Source organism: Pinus tabuliformis, chromosome 8 (assembly GCF_031772625.1).
Source record: "Pinus tabuliformis cultivar Carrire ecotype Pingquan chromosome 8, CPIR1, whole genome shotgun sequence".
NCBI classification, from domain to species: Eukaryota; Viridiplantae; Streptophyta; class Pinopsida; order Pinales; family Pinaceae; genus Pinus; species Pinus tabuliformis.
The window spans coordinates 1,553,945,355-1,553,967,683 of record NC_142294.1 but is presented as its reverse complement, the minus strand read 5'-3'; the positions used below and the strand labels follow the sequence as shown (position 1 = coordinate 1,553,967,683).

Here is a 22,329-nt window from a genome sequence, read left to right as displayed (position 1 = left end):
TCCTAGAGTCAAACTAGCCGTTGGTCAACTTAGTGGTTGGAGGCTCTCCTCAGACTATTTAACTTGCCAGACTGGATCTTTCTTCAACTTGTCTTGATGATGAACCACACTAGATGGTTCGAAACGCGTTGACAAATGGTTTTCCATGTTATTTACGCTGAAAAATCTCTCACAAACTTGATATGGATCACACAAGCCTGAACTCTATAATAAAATTACTATTTTTTCAATAAAAATATTCCAATAACACTTCTCTTACCTGTTTTCTCTTAACAAAAGATTAAAGATTCATGAAAAGGTCGAGTCAATGATGTTACCTTCTATTATTAAACTAATCAATAAGTACGGATGTTAGAGAAACTGCAATTTTTGCTATGAAATGAGAAGTTGTATGCCCTATTTTATTAAAAATGAAAATATAATAGTTTAAGGTAATTATTTAACATTTTTAGATTAATAATAATAAAGTAAGAATAAATTGAAACAAAATACAGAAGTAATATAATACTTTAAGTTAATTATTTAACTTTTTTAGATTAATAATAATAAACTAAGAATAAATGCAAACAAAATACATAAACACCAAGAAGTAATAGAAAGAGATATGATTACGTAAATATTTTCTATTCTATAAAAGAATGTTGAAACAAAATACATAAACACCAGAAGTAATAGAAAGTGATATGATTACATAAATATTTTCTATTCTATAAGAAGATGTTTATTTTACAGAAAGATATGATCACACAAACATTTTCTATTCTATAAGAGAATGTTAAACATTTTCTATTCTATAAGAGAATGTTTATTTTATGGGCTCTTTCTATTCTATAAGAGAATGTTTATCTTAAAGGCTTTATAGGCTCAGAATCAGTGAGCTATGTATTTTTTCATTATGCGATAACTAATTAAATAAATTAACAGACAGTTAACCATTGAATAAATTAACAGAGACTTAATAACTTTCATTAACCAAAATACAATTAATAAAGTAAATAGAGAAACACAAAAATGTTTCACAAATTCAACTTTTAGCGAAAAACCGCCGAAAATGTTTAACAATGTGAACGATGTCCAGTCTTCAATTGAATTTGTAAGACATTACGCATGCCATGGATGGAGTACATTAATTATGTAGGAAAGAAACTCTGAGGATTACCCGACCATTCATGGCCGGAAAGCTCTTCCTAAAAATATAGACCGAGATTTCGCCAAAGTCAAGTCGCTGCTATTGTTAGCTGCTGAAACTCTTTCACAGGAGGGGCACATCCTAAGGGTTGACGCGGGCCTCAGGGGTGGCGCTGACATTTTGAGAGCTTTCAGTTTTTGCAGCTCCATGTGAAGTTTTCTGTTATCGTCTACAAGTGCCTCATTACATCTCTTCAGAACCTCGCAGTCCACTTCGATTTGCTTCAGTTTCGTCCTAAAAACAAACTTATAACATTTAATTAATTAACCTATATCAGAAATCGATCAATAAAACTGTCAACACAATAGCATCCATCGGATCAAAACATTTCCCAATTATAAATTTGCTGGAATTTTAAGTTCGAAGTCACCCTTCAAACATACAAGACAAATTATGTACATGTGGATTCCAAAGAGATAATTTCCAATATTATAACATTTACATGCAAAATACAATGAATGAATGAGCTAACCTTGCTCGTCTATTCTGGAACCACACATCAACTTGTCGAGGACGGAGATTCAACTGTAACGCTAACTCTTGCTTTTGCTTCTGCGGAAGAAGAATAAGTTACAACAGCCGAAATCATCACGAAACACAAATGATAAATGAATACTGTGAATAGAAACTCACAGGTTCCGGTGCCCTGTTCTTTTTGAAGCTTTCTTCCAGAAGAGCACACTGCTCTCTGGACAGTCTAAGCTTCTTCCTGGAACTGCCATCTTCTTCCACATCGTTGAGTACCCTCGACCAAACTTGGTCATTCTCGAACTCCTCGCCATACCCCCTTTTTCCCTTGATATCGGCATACCCGTTCCCCGTGTTGGTGGCGTTGAAATCCACGGTGCTGCTGTTGGACGACGACACATTGATGCCCCCTGCATCTTCGTTGTAAGGATAGGACGCTGGGAATTTTTTGGCATCAGATCGCCATGACACGGCTACCGGATGGATCAGAACCTTCGCTTCTCCCGCTGATCCCTCGCCACCAACACCAATGGTTTCTGCACAATACGATTATCCTTACTATTATTCAAAAGCACTAATTGAACAAGAGACATATCAATCAAAACACCATTAAAATAAAATTCAATCTGTTCTTTAACGTGTGTTAAAGAGGGCAAGAACATACCAATCGATGGTGAGGTCTTCTCCCAGGGCATAGTGCCGCGATCCGAGTCAGGAGCTGATGGAAACAGATGTAACTGCAGCGGAGGCCCACTCACATTTCTTTGCGAAACGTACATCTCATCAGTCATTGTCCCATCACCTATACCCAAACGTAAAGAAAGGCCTGCACTGCAATCCTGATCCATACCCCTTTGTTTTGGCTAAGGTTTCGATAGAGTGGGAATGATTGAAGAAGGTATAAAATAGAAAGGCGATATATAGGACGACAGAACGGCGACAGATCCAGAGTCCGGCCTGACACCTCAATCTTTAACAATAATTATTGACTGTTAAAACGATAAAGGTTCACCGTCAAACACAATGTCGTTGGTCCTTTGACAATTTAGGGTGTTGACAGCCTAATATCGTATCTCTTTGACCCGTCTAGTTGGCCAACGAAGAGAGGGCGTAAATTATTATTTGAAAACAAAACGCATGGCTGTGGCAAATCGTCGAGCGACAACAAAGTTTATATCATATCATCTTTCGAATTTTTCACAACTTCTACAATTTCCCAGACCAACATTTATGAAGTTCACGAGGTGAGATAATAATGTAGATTTGAATTAAATATCCGATTTGTGAAAATAAGAAATTTCATGTTCAAAATGGAGGAAGATCCGATAAATTTATTTAATAAACTAAATTTTACTTTTAAAATATATAATAATATTATAAAATTTAATCTATTAACTTAATTTTTTATTAATTTATAACTTGAAATTATTTTTGTTTGGAAAAGTGTTAGTTTTCTTAGGAAGTTCACGAGGTGAGATAATAATGTAGATTTGAATATAATATCCGATTTTTGAAACAAAGGAATTTCTTGTTCAAAATGAAGGAAGATTCGAAAAAAATATTTATTAAACTAAAGTTTAGTTTTAAAATATGTAATAATATTATAAATTTAATATATTAATTTAATATTTTTTTAATTTATAAATTAAAATTATTTTTGTTTGGCAAAGGGTTAATTTTTTAGGACATAAGGAAACAGGTTAACTATCTGGATGGAGTGAAAGTCTGCTCTCTTAGTGACCACTAACGGGTTATTTGAGGTGTCATGATTTTCCTTGAATAATTGTGATGCTTCAACCTTGGTTTTCCTTGAATAATAGTTATGAGTCAACCTTCATAGGAGGACAACAAAGAGAGGCAGTTGTCTTCGTTTCTAGTTTGAGTTATGATAGGTTTTCCCACCCTATATTAAAAAAACATAAATTATAATTTTAAAATAAATTATTATTAATATAATGGTTGTTATTAATTTTAAATAAGATTAATGTTTAGCTATTAAATTTTATGATTATGTTTAGAAAACATAAAAAAAAAATAAGTATGGTTAAAAAATTATAGTGTAGTGATAAGTTATTATTTTAAGAGATCTTGAAATTAATATTTAATGTTAATTTTCTACTTTATATTAATTTAATTTAAAAAAAAATAAAATTTTTTAGATTAGTATTAATTTTTTTATTGTAATATTTGTAGTATATTTATTTTTAGACTTATATTTATAATATTTCATTTTTTATTACACTATATTTTATTTCTAGATTTATATTAATAATGAAAGAGTGTGGAATGACGTGGAGGTTTTTTACGTGACGTTTCAGACTTCAAAGTGAGACCATCATCAGGGGAAGTTTAATATCTTAATGATGATGGACTCACTTTGAAGTCCAAAACATTAGGTAAAAAACAAAACTCCTTCACAGGTCATTCCACACTCTTTCAATATTTTTAATATTTTATGGAGCCATTTTTCTTTTGACTTTTCATTGATTTAGTTAAAGTATTATAACTTCATGTCAACCCAATTTGAGGCACAACAGGTTTTGATTTGAGTTTGAGGGACCCACTTCTTTCATGTTGTTTTTCGTGTCGTTTTTGTACATTACATACTTAGTCATAGTCATGTTCTTAATGTAGCATTTCCTTTACTTTTAAAATGATATAAGTTGTAAAAAGCTTTTGGATTTACCTGATATTTTTCAAAAAAAAAAATTAGGGTTGTTGCATCCCTAAATTTCATAAATATATAAAATAATTACAATGATGAGTTGCAAAGAAAAATTTCCTTTAATAGAGTCAATAGTTTACATAATTTCAATTTTTTCAATGTTGAAACAAACTTCTTTCCATTTGTTTAACCATATTTTGTTGAATTTCATATTAATCTTATGTTGTATATTAACTTTGAGATATGTGTACTACGTTACTTCACTTATGATTTAGAAAGTGAATGTTAACTTTATGGATTCTTTAATTTTAACATTTATTACCAATACAAAAGTCATACTTATAGTAAAGGGGTTATGATTTAGAAAGTGAATGTTAACTTTATGGATTTTTTAATTTTAACATTTATTGCCAATACAAAAGTCATACTTATAGTAAAGGGCCGTATTTAGAATTCTTATTTTTTTTTGCATGATCGTCGGCACATTTCCCCGTAATAACGATATATTATGTGAACAAAGGAGAGGCATTATGACTACTTAGTTAAATTTATGTAATAATATAATCATCCTCCACACAACCCTCTAACTTTTATATATATATATATGCTAAAAAGAGTGGTAGACTAGGAAAAACTTTGCTCAAATCCAATATTAGAACAAATATCTTCTAACTATGGCCCTTTATTTTTTAACTTGATGACAACAATCTAGTATAGCCTTATTATTACAATTCTTTAAAAATAGCATTTTTCTACTCTATTTCAAAAACAAATTGTAAGTAATACATCAATTCTTTTTACAAATTCAATAAACAAATTATCTTTATTATTGCATTATTTTTTCCATAATGATATTAAATTACTTTAAGTTCAAATAAAGTGATAATTTATAATTTAATTTAATTTTAAAATATATTTGCTAATTTTTAAAATATGCAAATTTAAATATTATAAAATATCATAAATTAAGATTAAAATTTATATTTTATATATAATAAATATTATAACTAATTATATATATATATATATATATATATATATATAATATATATATAATTTTTTAATTATTCAAAATGCTTAACCTTTAAATCAAATGTTTTCTTTGCATAACTTGTTGAAGTCCTCATCCATATGTATGAGAAATCATCATTGAGTCCAATATGCAACTTGTTGAAGTCCTCATCCATATGTATGAGAAATCATTATTGAGTCGAATTTTTATTTTTTTAACCATGGCAAAAAAATCCAAATCCATCCGAATATTATTCATTCAACTTTTTATTTTTTTAACCATGGTCAAACATCAAAATCCATTCCATATTGAGATTAAAAAAATAATTAAATTAAAATTGAATTTCTTCATTCAAAGATTTGTTAATTTCCTTACAAATAAAGATAATAGACCACCATTAGGTTAAGCTTTTTTTATTCGCCCATGTTAACATAATTAAATGTATTACCTATCACCTTTTATGAGATTGAGTTCCACGGATTCTTGAATTAGAACTGGATCTTATGATGAGGCTGCTGGCCGGAAGAAGCGGCCAGAGGCAACTGATTAGTCTTCCGAGAGGGGCGCACCACGGACCGACGAATGCGGACTAGACAGGAGATATAAAACATAGCACCCATACCTTGACCCTCGAACTCACGATGGCGGCGATGGCGGCCCTCCATTACATTCTATGATAGTGTCTAAATCATAGTTAGGCAAAGCAAGAACAGGGCATGCCATTTCTCTTCGATGCACTTATTACCCCTTTTTATGATTATCTAGATGGGCTTAGGGGTCATTAACTGGCAAGGATGCTTTCACTCGGGCAACTTCCATTGATTCATTAAACAGAGAATTTCACATCATCATTTACTAATCTTTACTAATAAAAAATACAAATAGAAATCATATATGGTTATATAGACCATTGATTTTTAATATCGATAAATTATATCTAATGAAATTTTTTCTGGGTGTATTTTGCTCCTTTATAAGTTAAATGATATATATATTGTAATTTATTTTTTTATTATCAATTATTTTTTATTATAATTGTTTTAAATACAATATTATATAAATTAAATGATTGATAAATAATAATAATAAAAAACAAAATACTTATTTTATAATATACTTCAAATTATATAAATTTTAAAATTATTAAAAATTAATTAAATTTATTTGTTTTTAAATTATATATATATATATATATATATATCCTTACAATGGTTTAGAGAATAATATTTCTAGCATAAGGAATGAAGGCAATATCCTTTTACTGGGTGACTTTAATGCTCGAACTTCAAGGAACCAAACTTTTATTCTAAGCAATCATTCTAACCTTAATCTTCTATGGTTATACGGAGACCTTCCTCTGGCTAGCCGGTACAAAAGGAGCTCTGAAGACCTCGGGGAGAATTTGTTTGGGTTGGAGCTAGTCAAGCTTTGTAGTGCTCAGAATCTCATAATTTGCAACGGTCTAAAGAAGTGGCCCAATTCTAGCTAGATGACCTGCATCCATGGGCTTGGTAGCACTGTGGTAGACTATGTTATCTTCGATCTCCCTCTGTACAACGAAATAAAAATTTTTGACATCTTAAACGACCACGAGCCTCACTCTCATCATAGGCCTTTACTTATAGCTCTCAATTTTGTCATGCATAGAGATCCCATAGAAGATAATCCTTATAGCCAAAAGAAGTTAATCTTTGATAGAATTAAATAAATAAAAAATCTCTTTCTAAATGAATTGAAAACTAATTTTCTTCCTTTGTCTAGTATAGACAACATGGAAGATCTCTATCATAATTTTACTACAACCCTCTCATATTCTATTAACAAGTTCTCAATTGAAGTTTCAAGTAATAAAATAAATAGCAAAACCAACCCATGGTATGACAAAGATTGTAAAAATGCGAGGAGAGAAATTAAGGAAGTTGTTGATGAATCTCTTAAAATTGGCAAGATAAAAATATACAGAGCCCTAACTAAAAGGGAAAAAATGTAGTATATTCGTAGAAGGCAAGAGAATCTCTTACACCTCTCTAAGGTAGCTCTTAAGAAATTCTAGAGGTAGATTCTAACTATGAAAACTAAGGATAATATTAAAATTGCTTTACACGACTGTAATTTCTATCTTAAAAAGCTTTATGAATCTCCAAATTTCATGGATAACTTTGAAACCCAGCTCATAACGAAAGAATTTTTCTCATTAGAAGACATTGATTTTGCGGTTAACCTCTTGGCTAATGGGAAAGCTAAGGACATTGAAGATTACTAGGAAGAAATCTTAAAAATTGGAGGTCATGTCCTCATCCCCCACATTCACAAGCTTTTCAATCAATCGGTCAAGTAAGGGTTCCCTAAACCATGGACTCGAAGCCTCATTATCCTTATTTTTAAAAGTGGGGATACAAATAATCCCTCTAATTATTGGAAAATTATGATTAGCCCTCTGCTAGCCAAGTTATATGGTATTATTTTGGAAACGAAGTTGAGCATATGGCTTGAAAGTGAAGGTAAGCAGGCTAAAGAACAAGTGGGTTTTAGAAAGAAACACTCAACAATAGACCACCTAGTTATGCTTACGATCATTGTGGAGGAATTTTGCAATGATAATCCAATCTCTTTTTTTGCTTTATGGACTTTAGAAAGGATTTCGATATCATTCCTAGAAACAACCTTTGGAACAAATTAGAAGAGCTAAAGGTTCCTTTGAGTTGAGAGTTGTTGCTATAAGGTTATACGAGAATGTAATTGCCAAGTTAAAGAGCAACGAGGGGTGGTCGAAATATATTAAGTGTAATATTGGAGTTAAACAAGGTTGCCCCCTCTCCCCTACCCTATTTGGCATTTACATCGATAAGTTAGAAGGTTGTTTAGAGGAAGCAGGATGGGCTGACACGATCTTAGCTAGGATAGTCATCATCCTTCTTCTCTACGCTGATGATATTGTTCTTCTCGCAAGGTGCCCATCTGATCTTGATAAGAAACTTATGCTTCTTAAGGATTTCTCGTCTACCATGTGTATGATTGTTAACACTGACAAAACAAAAGTTATGATTATCAAATCCAAGAAGGACACTTATGCTAATTTTATGTATGACAATAGTAACTTGGAGGAAGTTTCTTCCTACAAGTACCTAGGAATTAATATTCATAACAATCTCAACTCGAACTATAGCATTAAGAAAAAGATTAATGGGGGATGGAAAGCTTATTTTGGTCTTGAAAATAATTGTAAAATGACAAACCTCGTAATGTGGGATAGAAATAAGTTCCTCTTTGAAACTTTAGTCACTCTGATTATCTTATATGGATGTGAGGTTTTGGGTTGTAATACCTCTAGAGAATCCTGTAGAAAGATTGAGCAAATCTAGAAGTGTTTTATAACGTATAACCTCAAAATTAAAACAACGCACCCTATCCTATTCTCCTTATCGAAGTGGATCTTTCCCCTATTGAGAGCCTAGATATGACAAGGCTTCTGTTGTACACGCACAAACTCAATAGCATAGGAGACCATAGACTTCCTAAGCTAGCTTTAAATTCTAGCCGAAACCACCTAAGGCTCAAACGAGGTTGGTATAAATATACCAGGGCCTGGTTAAACCATTGGAATATTGACGAGAATGTTGCATTGCAAAACATTAATGACATTAGAAAATATTGTTACTTCTAAGTTCAAAGAAAAAATGTGGTGAGAGAAAGATTTAGCAGCTAAAAGAAAATTAAGATATTATAAGGAGGTCAACAACCCCACCCCATAGGATCAAAAGTATCTCTCTATTTTAACTAGCTCAAAGAATAAAATTAATATAGCCAAGATAAGAATGAACTCTCATGATCTCCATAGTGAAACGAGTCATTGGGCAGTTCCTAAAACACCATGGATGGAAAGGTTCTGCCATCTCTGTGAGAATACGAACATCGAGGATGAAACTGACTTCCTCTTAGAGTTCCCTGCGTACAGCCACATTAGATCTCAGTTTTAAAATCTTTGTTGCAATAGTCACCTTCCTAGCCTTTTACGTTGTTAGAATTATAGTGATCTCAGGAGGCTTCTCTCCAAGGTTTTTGAGCATAGGAATAAAATCTTAAATGAAAGTACATAATTTGTTTCTTTAGGTCCGATAGACCAATGTTTGGCCTTAGTGGACGTTAACCATCATCATCATCATCATCATCATATATATATATATATATATATATATATATATATATATATATATATATATATATATATATATATATATATATATGAGATTATCTCCACTTTAACATGGAGAGTTAACTTGTAAAGTGACTTTGTTAGGATACCATGGACCAATAACATGCCTTACTAATGCTACATGCCCAAAATTCCATAACTCATATTCATAGAGCACATGTTCATATGAAATTTTTTTAATTAATCAATTAAAATAAAAGGAAAGAAAAGACATAACTACATTTTATATAAATCTCAACTTTTTTTTTTTTTTTCTTTACTTAGAAGAATCAACAACTAGGTCATTTCTATACTTGGACATGTTCATACAACATATTTCATTTTAATTAATCAATTTAATCAAAACTGAAAAAACCATATAAGTATATTTTTATTTATTTATTTATTTATTGTATCTTGAGGAATCAACAACTGGGCTAGTCTCATACTCGCATCACCACATGCATGGATAGATGGCCAGTCTCATACTCCCATCACCACATGGGTTGGTTGATTCCAACATTTACTAGTATAGCCTACAGGTGCGTAAGTATGTCCCTTACAGATGCATAGGTGAATGGGGCAAGGAGAACATGACACCTCCACATACATGATACTTAATTTACATGGTCGTCACCATTTGAGTTCCCCCAAGGACTTCCCTTGGCCTCTAATTATTACTAAGTACTAAGGAAATTCTAGAAATATTCTATGAAGGTTAAATCCTTGTCATCATTCAAATACTTACTGATAATTAAAGTATCAAATTCATATAAATTAAATGGTTGTTCAAGTTTAACAGGCATACTCCACTATAAGAATGAAAATACTAGCTACATGATACATCTCATATTATCAAAATTAAAAGTGCATTAAATATAACTATATTATTATTATTATTTTAAAAAATCAAAATATAAGTTAAAAATATGTACATTAAAAAAACATGGAAAAAGATTCTTAAACATGGAGATTTAACTCCACTTCAGCATGGACATTCTCACTGTAAATAGACTTTATTACACTCCACTCACCAATACCATGGCTTATTAGCACATCATGCCCAAAAAATTATAAGTCACTTCAAATGATACTTGTGCATATGGAATTTTGTTTATCAATAACTTGAATTAAAGGAGTGGAAGTATCATCTACTTTCATTGTGGTAAACCCAAGCACATGAAGAAAGAATGTTGATTCTGGAAGAAAGGACAAAAGGATCACAGGCCATCCAGTAAAAATCACAAGTCATCCAACACAATTGAAGGTGAGACTACTGATGTAGCCACAGATGGTGTTGTGTTGTTTACTATTTCAGTAGAGGATGCATGTGTATATACATCTAGTAGTAACTTTGATTGGATCCCTAACTCTGGGGCATCTCACCATGTAACCCCATGCAAAGATAGTTTTGTTTCATATAATCCCAATGATTATGGTAGAGTGCATTTGGGGAATAATCATTTTTGTAGTATTGTTGGAGTGGGAGATGTCCAGATCAAGATGAAAGATGGACAAGATATATTGTTGAAATAGGTTAGGCATGTACCAGAAATGTGCATGAGTTTATTCTCTATGGGACGGCTGGATGATGAAGGCTATTCGACAAGCTTTGGAAAAGGAGGCTGGAAAATTAGCAAAGGTGCATTGGTCGTTGCCAAAGGACCCAAGACAAGAACATTATACACGTTGAAGACATTGATAGGAAAATCAGATTTGGCTATTGTCACAAAAGAAGGAAATTCAGCAGATCTGTGGCATAAGCGTTTTGGTCAGATGAGCGAGAAGGGCTTCAAAATCCTTGTTGGTAAAAATTTATTGCAAAGTTTGAAATCCTACAATCTTGATCTTTGTGAGCATTGTATATATGGTAGACAAAGAAGGGTTTCATTCCTTAGAGGTGGCCATGAAAGAAAGAAAAATGTGTTAGAATTGGTACACTCAGATGTGTTTGGGCCTGTTAACATCAAATCATTAGGAGGAGCATCATATTTTGTAACATTTATAGATGATGCATCCAGGAAAGTTTGGGCATATCCTATGAAAAATAAAAGTGAAGTGTTTGGAATATTTCAAAAATTCCACGTCGTTGTTGAAAGAGAGACTAACAAATTGCTGAAGTGTTTAAGAACAGATAATGGTGGAGAATATTACTCAAATGCATTTAAAGAATATTGTAATAGGTTTGGCATAAAGCATGAGAAGATTGTGCCTGGTACTCCTCAACAAAATGGTGTCGCAGAAAGGATAAATCGCACCATTATGGAAAAGGTGCAAAGTATCTTGTCCAATTCCAGTTTGGAGAAGAATTTTTGGGCTAAAGTAGTCAGGACCACTTGCTACCTCATAAATAGATCTCCAACTACAACCTTGGATGGCGGTATCCCTGAAGAAGTTTGGACTGGTAAGAATTTAAATTATTCTCACTTGAAAATATTTGGATGTGAAGCATTCGTACATATTCCCAAATAAAATAGAACTAAGCTAGATGATAAATCTATGAAATGCATTTTTTGCGGATATGCGGATGAAGATATTGGTTATCGTCTATGGGATCCAGTCAAACATAAAATTATTAGAAGCAGGGATGTTATATTTAATGAGTCATAAATGTTCAAGAGGACTATCGGTGAGTTGGAGGTTAAGAAGGTTATTGATAGGTTTGAAGAGCAACAGGAAAACATACCACCAATACAAGAAAATGAACAGCAAATTCAAGAGCATGAAGAACAACAAGTGGAAAATAATGAACAACAAGAAGAAGGAATCTTGCAGGAACCTTTACAAGAGATTCAACCTGATAATGCACCACCACAGTTGGTTCGCAGATCTTCTAGGCCTCATAAGCCTTCACAAAGGTATTCTCCTTCAAACTATATTTTGTTGACTGATGAAGGTGAGCCTAATTGTTTTCAAGAAGCTTGTAAAGTTGAGCACAGTAAAGAATGGAAGAAAGAAATGGAAGAAGAAATGAACTCTTTGCTGGAAAATAAAACTTGGGAGTTGGTATACCTCCCAAAAGGTAGAAATGCTCTACAAAACAAATGGGTGTACAGGATTAAGCATGAAGGTGATGAAAAGAAGGAGAGGTATAAAGCAAGACTGGTGGTGAAAGGTTTTTCCCAAAAAGAAGGTATTGACTTCACTGAAATTTTCTCACCTGTTGTTAAAATGTCATCCATTAGAGTCATTCTTGGTCTAATTACTGCTTTAGACCTAGAATGTGAATAGTTAGATGTAAAAACTGCTTTCCTTCATGGTGAATTGGAGGAAGAAATTTATATGGACCAGCCATAAGGCTTTATAGGAAAAGGCAAAGAAGGCCTTGTTTGTAGGTTGAAGAAGAGTCTCTATGGGTTGAAACAGGCACCTCGACAATGGTACAAGAAATTTGATTCATTCATGTTGGAACATGGTTTTAAGAGGCTAGAAGCTGACCATTGTGTCTATATCAAGAGGTATGATCAAGGAAAGTATATCATATTATTGTTATATGTGGATGACAAGTTGATTGTTGGGCATGATAAGAATAAGATCAATAGGTTGAAGAAAGATTTGGGTAGCAAATTTGCAATGAAGTATTTGGGACCAGCACAATAGATATTGGGCATGCGGATTATATGTGACAGGAAAAGCAAAAGGTTGTGGCTGTCACAAGAAAAATATATCGAGAAGGTGCTTGACAGGTTTAATATGAAGGATGCCAAGCCAGTTGGTACACCCCTTGCTGCCCACTTCAAGCTGAGTATTGAGTTATGTCCTAGTAATGACAAAGAGAAAGAAAAGATGAGCAGAATTCCTTATGCTTCAGCAGTTGGTAGTTTGATGTATGCCATGGTAGGCACATGACCAGACATTGCATATTCAGCGGGAGTAGTGAGCAGGTTCCTTACCAATCCAGGCAAACAACATTGGCAAGCAGTAAAATGGATTTTAAGGTATCTCAAGGGTACTAGTCATTACTATGCTTGAAGGATTTATAGATGCAGATATGGCTAGAGATATGGATAACATAAAGTCTACTACAGGTTATTTGTATACATTTGCAGGTGCAGCAGTATCTTGGGTGTCAAGGCTACAAAGAATAGTAGCCCTCTCTGCAACAGAAGTAGAGTACATAGCTGCAACAGAAGCTTGTAAAGAGATTTTGTGGATGCAACAATTCCTAGGAGAGATAGGAATAAAGTAGGACAAGTATGTGTTATATTGTGATAGTTAGGGTGCCATTCACTTGGCGAAAAACCCATCATTTCATTCAAAAACCAAGCACATTGACTTAAGGTACCATTGGATTCGGAATGTGTTGGAGGAAGAACAATTATCCTTGGAAGAGATCCATACAGATAGGAACCTTGCTGATATGCTCACTAAGATTCTACCATGAAATAAACATGAGTTATGTAGAGGCATGGTAGGACTCAGTGTGACTTGATGACTCTTATTTGGCTTCAAGTGGGAGAATTTTAAGTGTGAATCCAAATTCACGGGGGATTCTAGATCAAATCTTTCTAGACCTCCAAGATTCTAGATCTTTCTACACCGCCATTAGTTTCTAGAATCACATGCAGGATCCTAGATCCTCCTACACCGCCAGTGGTTTCTAGGTCATTCCACATCTCCATCCGAATCACACATAGGATTCTAGATCCTTCTTCTGCCTCTATAAATTTGTAATTTCTCTGGCCAAGGTCAGCAAGCCAAGGCCCAAGCCTATTATGTAATGCAAAGTGATTTCTATTCTCCAGTGATTGTTTTATCTATTCCGTTTTTTCTGACTAAGTAATCTTGTTGCTTCTCCATTTGTCTATCTCTCTGAATTATTCTCTGTTATTTTCGTCTAAGTCTCTGAGTATAAATCTGTTGTGTGTTATGTATGCTCTGCTCTAACAGAAATAATATAATTATTGAACTCTTGTCATGTAGCTTCATAAGTATGTTCCATTTTTTATGCAAATTCAAATTCAAAAGGAACTTGTGAATGTAGTATTTTGAGGAGGCACACAATTACACTACAACACAACAACAAAACATTTTGCCTACAAAACTTAAACATAAAGTACCTAATTTTTTCTTTTTTCTTTTTTTTTTCTGGCTGGTTTGATAGGAGGATTAGGCACCTGGCATAGGAATCCCCAGTGCTGATGAATTCCTCTAGTGTCGAAGAGGTGTAATAACTCCTCCAATGCTAAAAAATCATCGAACAAACCTGCAAAATAAAATAAAAAAAAACAATTGTGGCAACAAAAAAATATGCAAACAAAATTTTTCATCTACAAAATGGGAACATAAATACCTAGTTTCTTGTCATTGCCTCGTTGGATTGGTGGGAGGATGAGGTACCCAATAGAGGAATCTACAGTGCTGACAAGGTGCAAGAACTACTATAGCGCCAAATTTGCAAAACCCAGAAAAAAATTAATAGTTCCAACAAATCAATATGAAAAAACAAGGAATAACTACCTATATTTTCGAAAGTGAATCTGTAAAAAAATGTCTAGTGCAACAACATAAATATACACCTACCACAATAGTGGAAAAACACACAAACGAACACCACGGTCTCACAATATGTGGATGAACACAATAGTCCCAAAGACAATATCAGTTAAAATATGTGAAAAAATTGCAACGTTCTCATGACCCCCATATATTTATATATAATGTTTTTCAACCAAAAAATATTTATTGCCAAAAATCATGTTCAACCAAAAAAAGTTTCAGCCGAAAAAAAATTTGGGCTGAAAAAAAAAATTGGATAAAAAACCTAGTGGCCAATTTTTTCCCTAGCAGGAAAAGAATTGTTATACATTATCATTGTTACAATGTTTTCTTATCATAAGTGGCAAGGTAAATAATTAATTCTTAAAAATAATATGATCACTAGATGAATAGTCCAAATAATTGGAATTGGTAATTCTCATGTTTGATATTTTCCGATGATGTCATTTAATGGATTACATATTTCCTAGAATTTTATTTGATAAATGTGCAAGATAATATATTGTTCTTAATTTTTACTGATGATGTTCCTATATTGATATTTCTCACCCTTGTTGAGTAGACGAATGAAGATTGATAAATTTTACTTACCATGTGTGAATACATGTTGGAATTGAATAAGAATTTCCAAAAAAAGAGCGATTTACGCCGGAATAGAACCATGACCAGGTTAAAGTGCTACAAAAGGCTTTCACCCTCTAGGGGGCTGCTTGGGAAATGATAGAAAAATGTGAGAGAATTTCTTTTACTTTTCAAAAGTGATAAAGGAAGGAAAAACACCAAAGATGGTGTTTAATTCAATGGGAGAAAGAAGTGATACCACTAATGAAATTTCTTTTTGGAAACATTCTTATTTATATCCACTTGTAAATATTTTGGAAGTATTTACTGTGGGGCCAAGATGAAAGTTGGCTAACAGATGTAAGTGTTAATATATTCTTATGAATAAAATATTAATTAACTTATTTTTTTTATTTGGAACTATAATAGGAGCCACCATGTGGATAATTAGTCTCACAACTATAAGGAATCGGTTATAAATCAGTTCTAGTCCAATGGAGGAAATTTTTGAAGTGATAGTTTTGATAATGAGTAAAAGAAATGCTCCATGTTTTAAAAAAAATCACTAAAATAAGGATTTAGGAGGAGGGGAGAAAAATGTCTTGAGGTGGAAAAATCCAAGAAGATAGATTGTGGGAAAGAAAATAAATCTAAAAACTAAATGTACTACTCGGAGAGAATGACTGGTCTTAGAAGACTCAAATCTAGCAGGACACAACGAGAAGTCTAAGGTGGAATACTCTTATGATACTAATAACTTTCCTCATATAACAGACTACTTGAGGTTCAACGGGAAATATGTAGGGTAACATTTCACTTGTTGTGCAGAACATGGTTGATATTATTAAACTTTTATGGTTCAAATAGGTGATTTTGTTTTTTTTGTGGCATATGAATCAGTTATAATTTTAATTGTCTTATGTTGATATGTGTTGTAGCGGCCACAACCACCCTCCAAAATTTTCCCTTCGCTTTGTTTTGGAGCACCTATACTCAAATATTAGCATCTTGTCTTGTGTTGCTTAGGTACTTGTGTTTTCATTTGAATTTATATTTTGCTTTACATCTTGTGTTTGCTTACTTTCTTTTCCATCTGACCACAATCTAACCCCATGAATTGGTTGCAATCCAGTTCTTGCATTGCCTTGATGATCTATGCAAACTTTGATGGCATTAAACCTTTCTCTCAGGAAATTTGCAGTGAAACCCAAAAGTGAGCGCAGGCTCCAGAATTATGCAGACCCAGCTGGAAGCTTGTCTTCAATTGGGAAATTTTCTTAGAGAAGTCCAAGCCAGTAAGTGAGTGTTCAACTCCAGAATTGCACAGAGCTAGTTGACAACCAACCTTCAGCCCAGGAATTGCACAGTCCAAACCCATAGTGATCACTCAAGTCCATAATTGCACAGAGCTAGATGACAACCTACCTTCAGCCGGGAAATTACACAGAGCCTAAGAGGTAGCCAAGAGGCACTCAACTTAGAAATAGCACAGAACCATATTGTGCTCAGAAATTGTGAGTGCATGAACGAGAGAGTTTCCTGGTCCTCCCCAGTACTACGCAATATTTTCGGGAAGTGCATGGTAGGGTTCCCAAAAATCAAGAAGCTAAGAGGAAAAAAATCCCTAAGAAGTAGGGAATCTATTATTAGCTTCCCGAAGGTGAAACATTTCCATCCTTAGAAATTTGTGTAAAGTGTCATTGTTGTCCTTGATCTCAAGCTTACGCATCATGAACTCAATTTGCTCAAATATATGTAATGGACACCTGTAGAGATAATTTATGCATTTGATCATCCAAATATAGCTTCCCTAGGAGATCAAGGAGCCTTCAAAGCTTTGTCATTTCTTATCAGGGTGAGTTTTGCTTTTATTGCCTTTTCTAATTTTTCTGTCATTTTTCCTTGTTTAGCCTGGGAGAATGTTGTTTCAATCATTTTTTTGAATGAACAGTGGTGTTTTAACTTATTTTAGCTTGTAGAAGTGTTGTTTCAAGTTATACATTTCCTTCCCCAAGTGTCACATGAGTTTTCCCATTTTGGACCAATGGTCGTCGTGGTAGTGACTCCCTTCACACACATCGTGTTCTTTCAGCTTAATCGATTGGCACACTTGTTTCACTTGCATGCATCTACACTTAGTCATATCTCCACTCATCCTTACATCATCTTTCAGATATTCCTTTTTCCACAGTCACCATGGACATATTTCGGTTCCCCCTCCATAGGTCTCACATTCACTTCCATGCATTGACTAATATGAAAGCTCAAGGCCTATGCCTTGGATTCTGGAATTGTGCAGAGGTTTTCTTGGGCTGGCTGCAACAGTATGTGACATAGTTGCAAGATCCATTCTCCCATCTTGGTCACTGAGACTGCACAATGCACAGTCTCTCCCAGGCCTTGTCCCAGACAAAACTGCGCATTGTGGATTTCCAGTCATGAGGATTCCACACTGATTTTTCGGACTGCACAGTGTGTAGTTCCCACATTCAGTCAGTCATCCCTTGTTAGTAAAAATTGCACATTTCCTCTCATAAGATGCCCTAGCTATTGCTTGATCATGTTGTAAAGTTAGATTTGTAAGAGGTAATGTTTTCTTGTCGTGAATCTCTAATCTATCCCATAGGTAGGACACTCATGAAGCACTTCTCTCCAACAATCACTATACCATCGAACCAAAGATATTTTCTTTAAGAGTGACCATTGAAAGAAGTACCGAGGAAGCACTTGAGAAAACACCAGTTTACTTGCCAATATATGAATATGCCCAACTATTTACAAGAAAGGAATCAACACTAACATGGCATAAAAACCAACAACAGTGACAAAAGGCAACAAGCAAATACAAGATCAGGGAAAGAGGAAATCGCTGAAATAAAAGAGGGAGGACAAAGCTGTAGTGCAAAAGTGAATTCGATCTTCATGTAGGTAGTTTTGATAGCAGAAGCAAAAGGAAGCACAGGACATATATAACATAGCAGAGGAAGAGAATATAGTAGAGCTTATAGGTAATATAACTCAGATTGTAACAAGCAGAACGAGAGTGGAAGGAAGAACAAGAGGTGAGAAGCAAAAACTGGAAGAATAACAAAGGCAAGGCACATGATAGAGCAACAACACTAATACAAGTTTATGAGCTGGAACAACCAGTAGCTAAAGAAGAGAGTGAATAGATGTAGGTTCCCTCACCAAATATAACCATGAGAACCATGTTCAGCTGGAGTTTAAGAGGTACATGGAGTACGTGATGCTGAGGCCAGTAGTGATGACTTGTGACTGAGCACATACAACATGGAGTAGTATGTTGGTGGTCCAACCACACTTAGGACAACACTCTACATGCTTTAAGATGAGATGGACACAGGTTCCAAGACCACATGCCTAGATCCCATGGAGGAAATAATCTGATTTGAACAAGACAACATCATGACATCACAACACAGTACCAAGCTTGGCATCAGTACGTGACTGAGTAGCATCAAGCGGCGATTTACAAGTCGGTGTTTCCCCCCACTCCGAGGTCATAGTGTTTTGTCTTGTTAGGCTATCTCTAGCTCATTTTCTCCCACATGGGTATATGTGGAAATCATATATTATTGTAAACATGTTGTAAGTGAAATTCCAAGTGTCATTAGTGGAATGTGAACAATCAATATGTAATGTAAATATTCATAAGGGTATACAAAGAGTCACAAAGTGAAATGTCAAGGGTAACCTCAACATTTTCTATAAATAGAACCCCATAAATCATAAAATATACTTTTGGTAGCCAAGATTTTGGCTGGGAATTACTTAGAGAAGTGTTGTAGAGTATTATGATGAGCCTTGGCTTCTCCACGACGTAAAGTGAGTACATCTCTTTGGAGGAGTAGGTGGTGTTGACTGTAGTGTTTCACTACTGGGCTACTGGTTGTCAATAGTGTATGTATGGATGGAACTTTCACTTAATAGTATATAACAGAGCCAACACATTTTAATACATATGTTGTTATTGTAGTTAGACTATTTTGGTTTCTTTAGAAATGTCTGTTATTTAAGTTACGCATTTATGTATGAAATATTTTGTATTCAATTGTATGAACCTTGCCGCATGTTGTTGGTTTAACTCATCGCTTTGGATTCTGGACTATTTTTCTTCCAATTTGTGATGTCATTCTGCTAGTGTGTTCCTTTGAGGCTGCTTACTATTACAGGCTTCGAAGGGACAAACTTTCCTTCCCCTCTGTTGGGAATAATACTTAAAGGGGGGGGGGGGGTGACTTAGTATTATCAAATTAATAACATTTTCTTTTCATAATCAGATTTATATAGGCTACTTGAGTGAAGGGAACTCGCGTGTGCATGAAACTATTCTTAAGGAAACCAACGTATATCCAGTGAACTTATGATTCAGTTAATTCATCATATGTTGATCTTTAATGAGTGCTTCAATACTTTATTAACAATTAAACAATAACCACGTGTAGTAATAACATAATAAATCATCACACATAAGCAACACACATGAAAACCAAGACTTAAGGTGGAAACCTAATGTGGGAAAAAAACCACCTGCTATTGTCGTCTCTTTCTTCTTTTAATATAAGAAAAACCTCTTTACAATCTTGTACTAGTGTAGACTCATACTAGTATGCATGCACCCACCTGAAAAAGACTACAATCTTCTTTCATTCTCCAACTACTACTGGAAGGGAGCTACAATCCACTAACTCTTGTACTAGTTGACATGCTTAATAGTATGTAGGCGCCGGCCTACAGAAGGCTCCAACCTTCACTCGTTCTCCAGCTGCTACTGGAAGGGAGCTCAAACCCCGTGGATCTTGTACTAGCTGATATGTTTACCAATACATAAGCGCCAACGTACAAAATAAAATTGCCTTCTCTCCTTCTCCCGAGAGCACGTTTCATAAATTCTTAGACTCGATACTCCTGGTACACAAAAAAAAATTATGAAGGCCATGTTTCATCAAATTTTCACACTGGACCCATCAATAACATTGAGGCTCAAAATCAATCACCACTGCAATACAACCAATCACTGAACCCATCAACACTAAAGCAAATCATAATCAATCAATCTGAACAATCAAATCATTGTCACCAAAACACAGAGTTGCCCCCAGAACTCTACATCAACAACTAGAACCAACTGCAACTTCGAAAATCATATTTCATAGCGTATACGCTACTTCAAAGTGTCGAACAAGTTTGTATACACACCTTCACCATGGAAAACCAACATATAGATCTACAAATACTAACTTACAACTTCACAACTATTGCAGACTTCAGCGATACCCAGATCATAACATTTTTAGAATAAAACATGTGCAAGAATTTAGATCTAGCCCATCCATTAACAAATCATACAATGATAAGTCATTTCAGGTCTCATGATCCTGATCTAACATTGTATCCAAAGGATCATATGATATTTCAGATCATATCATTACCATAACCCTTACAACATAAAATATACTTTAGAAGTAATCGTGAAAATCCCTTTCACTTGGACACATGGCCCTTTGATCTATATACTTATATCCTATGTCAATACCTCAGACCAAAACCATAGTTATGTCGTCAGTATTCTTTTATGGTATGAATATTCTTTGTCGCGCCTATTACCATGGGTCAATACCATGGTAGGAACTCTTGGTATTCATTATCCTTAATTTTCCATCCCATACGCATTTTTCCTTCTGTGAAAGTGTGTTAATACATATACACTACTTTTTTCCTGTTAACCCATGTGGATATGCTACTTGGACAATGTTAACAAGTGTATACTTCTTAAGCCATTCTCTTTCTTCAATCTCTGGAGTCTAATTTGTAATCCTTTGTTGTTACCTCTGAATTGACATGTTGCACTATCATAGATCACCGAATCTTTTTTAATTTCCCATCAAGGAAAACACTTGTACCATAATGCCAACAATCTCCCCCTTTGGACTTGATGGCAACCATATATCAAATAACACTAAGATACTCTCCCCTTTTAACATCAAGAGCAAAGGGAGGACCAAGATATTCCCACCCTTAGTGATGTACTATGTTGTCCATGATGCCCCTAAGCACATGCATAGTCTATAGAAATATTCTTCAAAAGAATATCATGACCCTATAAATAAACTATGTGAGTATTACCTTCCTATCATCGATGACTCATACATACATCAATCACCCATCCAAGTGGCGATATACCAAATATGACTGAAAATTTACAATTATTACATCATCCTTCCCATGCATAGTGGAGTTACAAATTACATCATAGGTCTTTACATGACCTTTACATCAAATTGTATCCATGACATTTATAAAAATGACCAATCATCTAAAGAAAACCATGATAGTCATCAACAACTATCATACACCATATAAGATCTGCACCATAAGCATGTATCAGCAACATCAAGATCAACAACCTGTATATGTCGATCATTAAAAGAGTCATCTGAATAAAAACAACTATGTTGATCAAGCAATATAAGTATCATCATGTACCAAGGTCTTCTATTATAATGCCAACAATGCATTATTAGAAGCATATTCTCCCCCTGAAGCTATTCCAACTATTCACTGTTAGATCTGATCATTGCATTTGTTAGTAAGAATCATAAAGGTATCATCATCAACCAGTTATTCATAAATTCATTAACAATTTATGAGGGCTGAAAGAACTTCTAGATATCATCACCAGACTCTAATCATCATCAATCAGAACAAAAAGGATAATTTAT

The 22,329-nt window shown here is 34.1% G+C and overlaps 1 protein-coding gene across 1 annotated transcript; it reads right to left on the bottom strand.

The window, feature by feature from the left end:
- Positions 1-1,167: 1,167 nt before the first annotated feature.
- Positions 1,168-2,505, bottom strand: LOC149241881 (homeobox-leucine zipper protein HOX3-like). The gene is made up of 4 exons (XM_089370700.1): positions 2,322-2,505; positions 1,823-2,193; positions 1,662-1,741; positions 1,168-1,423 (listed from the first exon to the last, which is right to left on the bottom strand). Exons 1-4 carry the CDS (start codon positions 2,503-2,505, stop codon positions 1,168-1,170), a joined length of 891 nt encoding a protein of 296 aa, XP_089226826.1.
- Positions 2,506-22,329: the final 19,824 nt, after the last annotated feature.

Excerpts from the sequence above, each read along its gene's own strand:
- LOC149241881 (XM_089370700.1), bottom strand. The coding sequence starts at position 2,505 with ATGGATCAGGATTGCAGTGCAGGCCTTTCTTTACGTTTGGGTATAGGT. Across the intron at positions 1,742-1,822 it reads AGAACAGGGCACCGGAACCT|AAGCAAAAGCAAGAGTTAGC; the intron begins GTGAGTTTCTAT and ends CTTCTTCCGCAG. Across the intron at positions 1,424-1,661 it reads TTCCAGAATAGACGAGCAAG|GACGAAACTGAAGCAAATCG; the intron begins GTTAGCTCATTC and ends GTTTGTTTTTAG.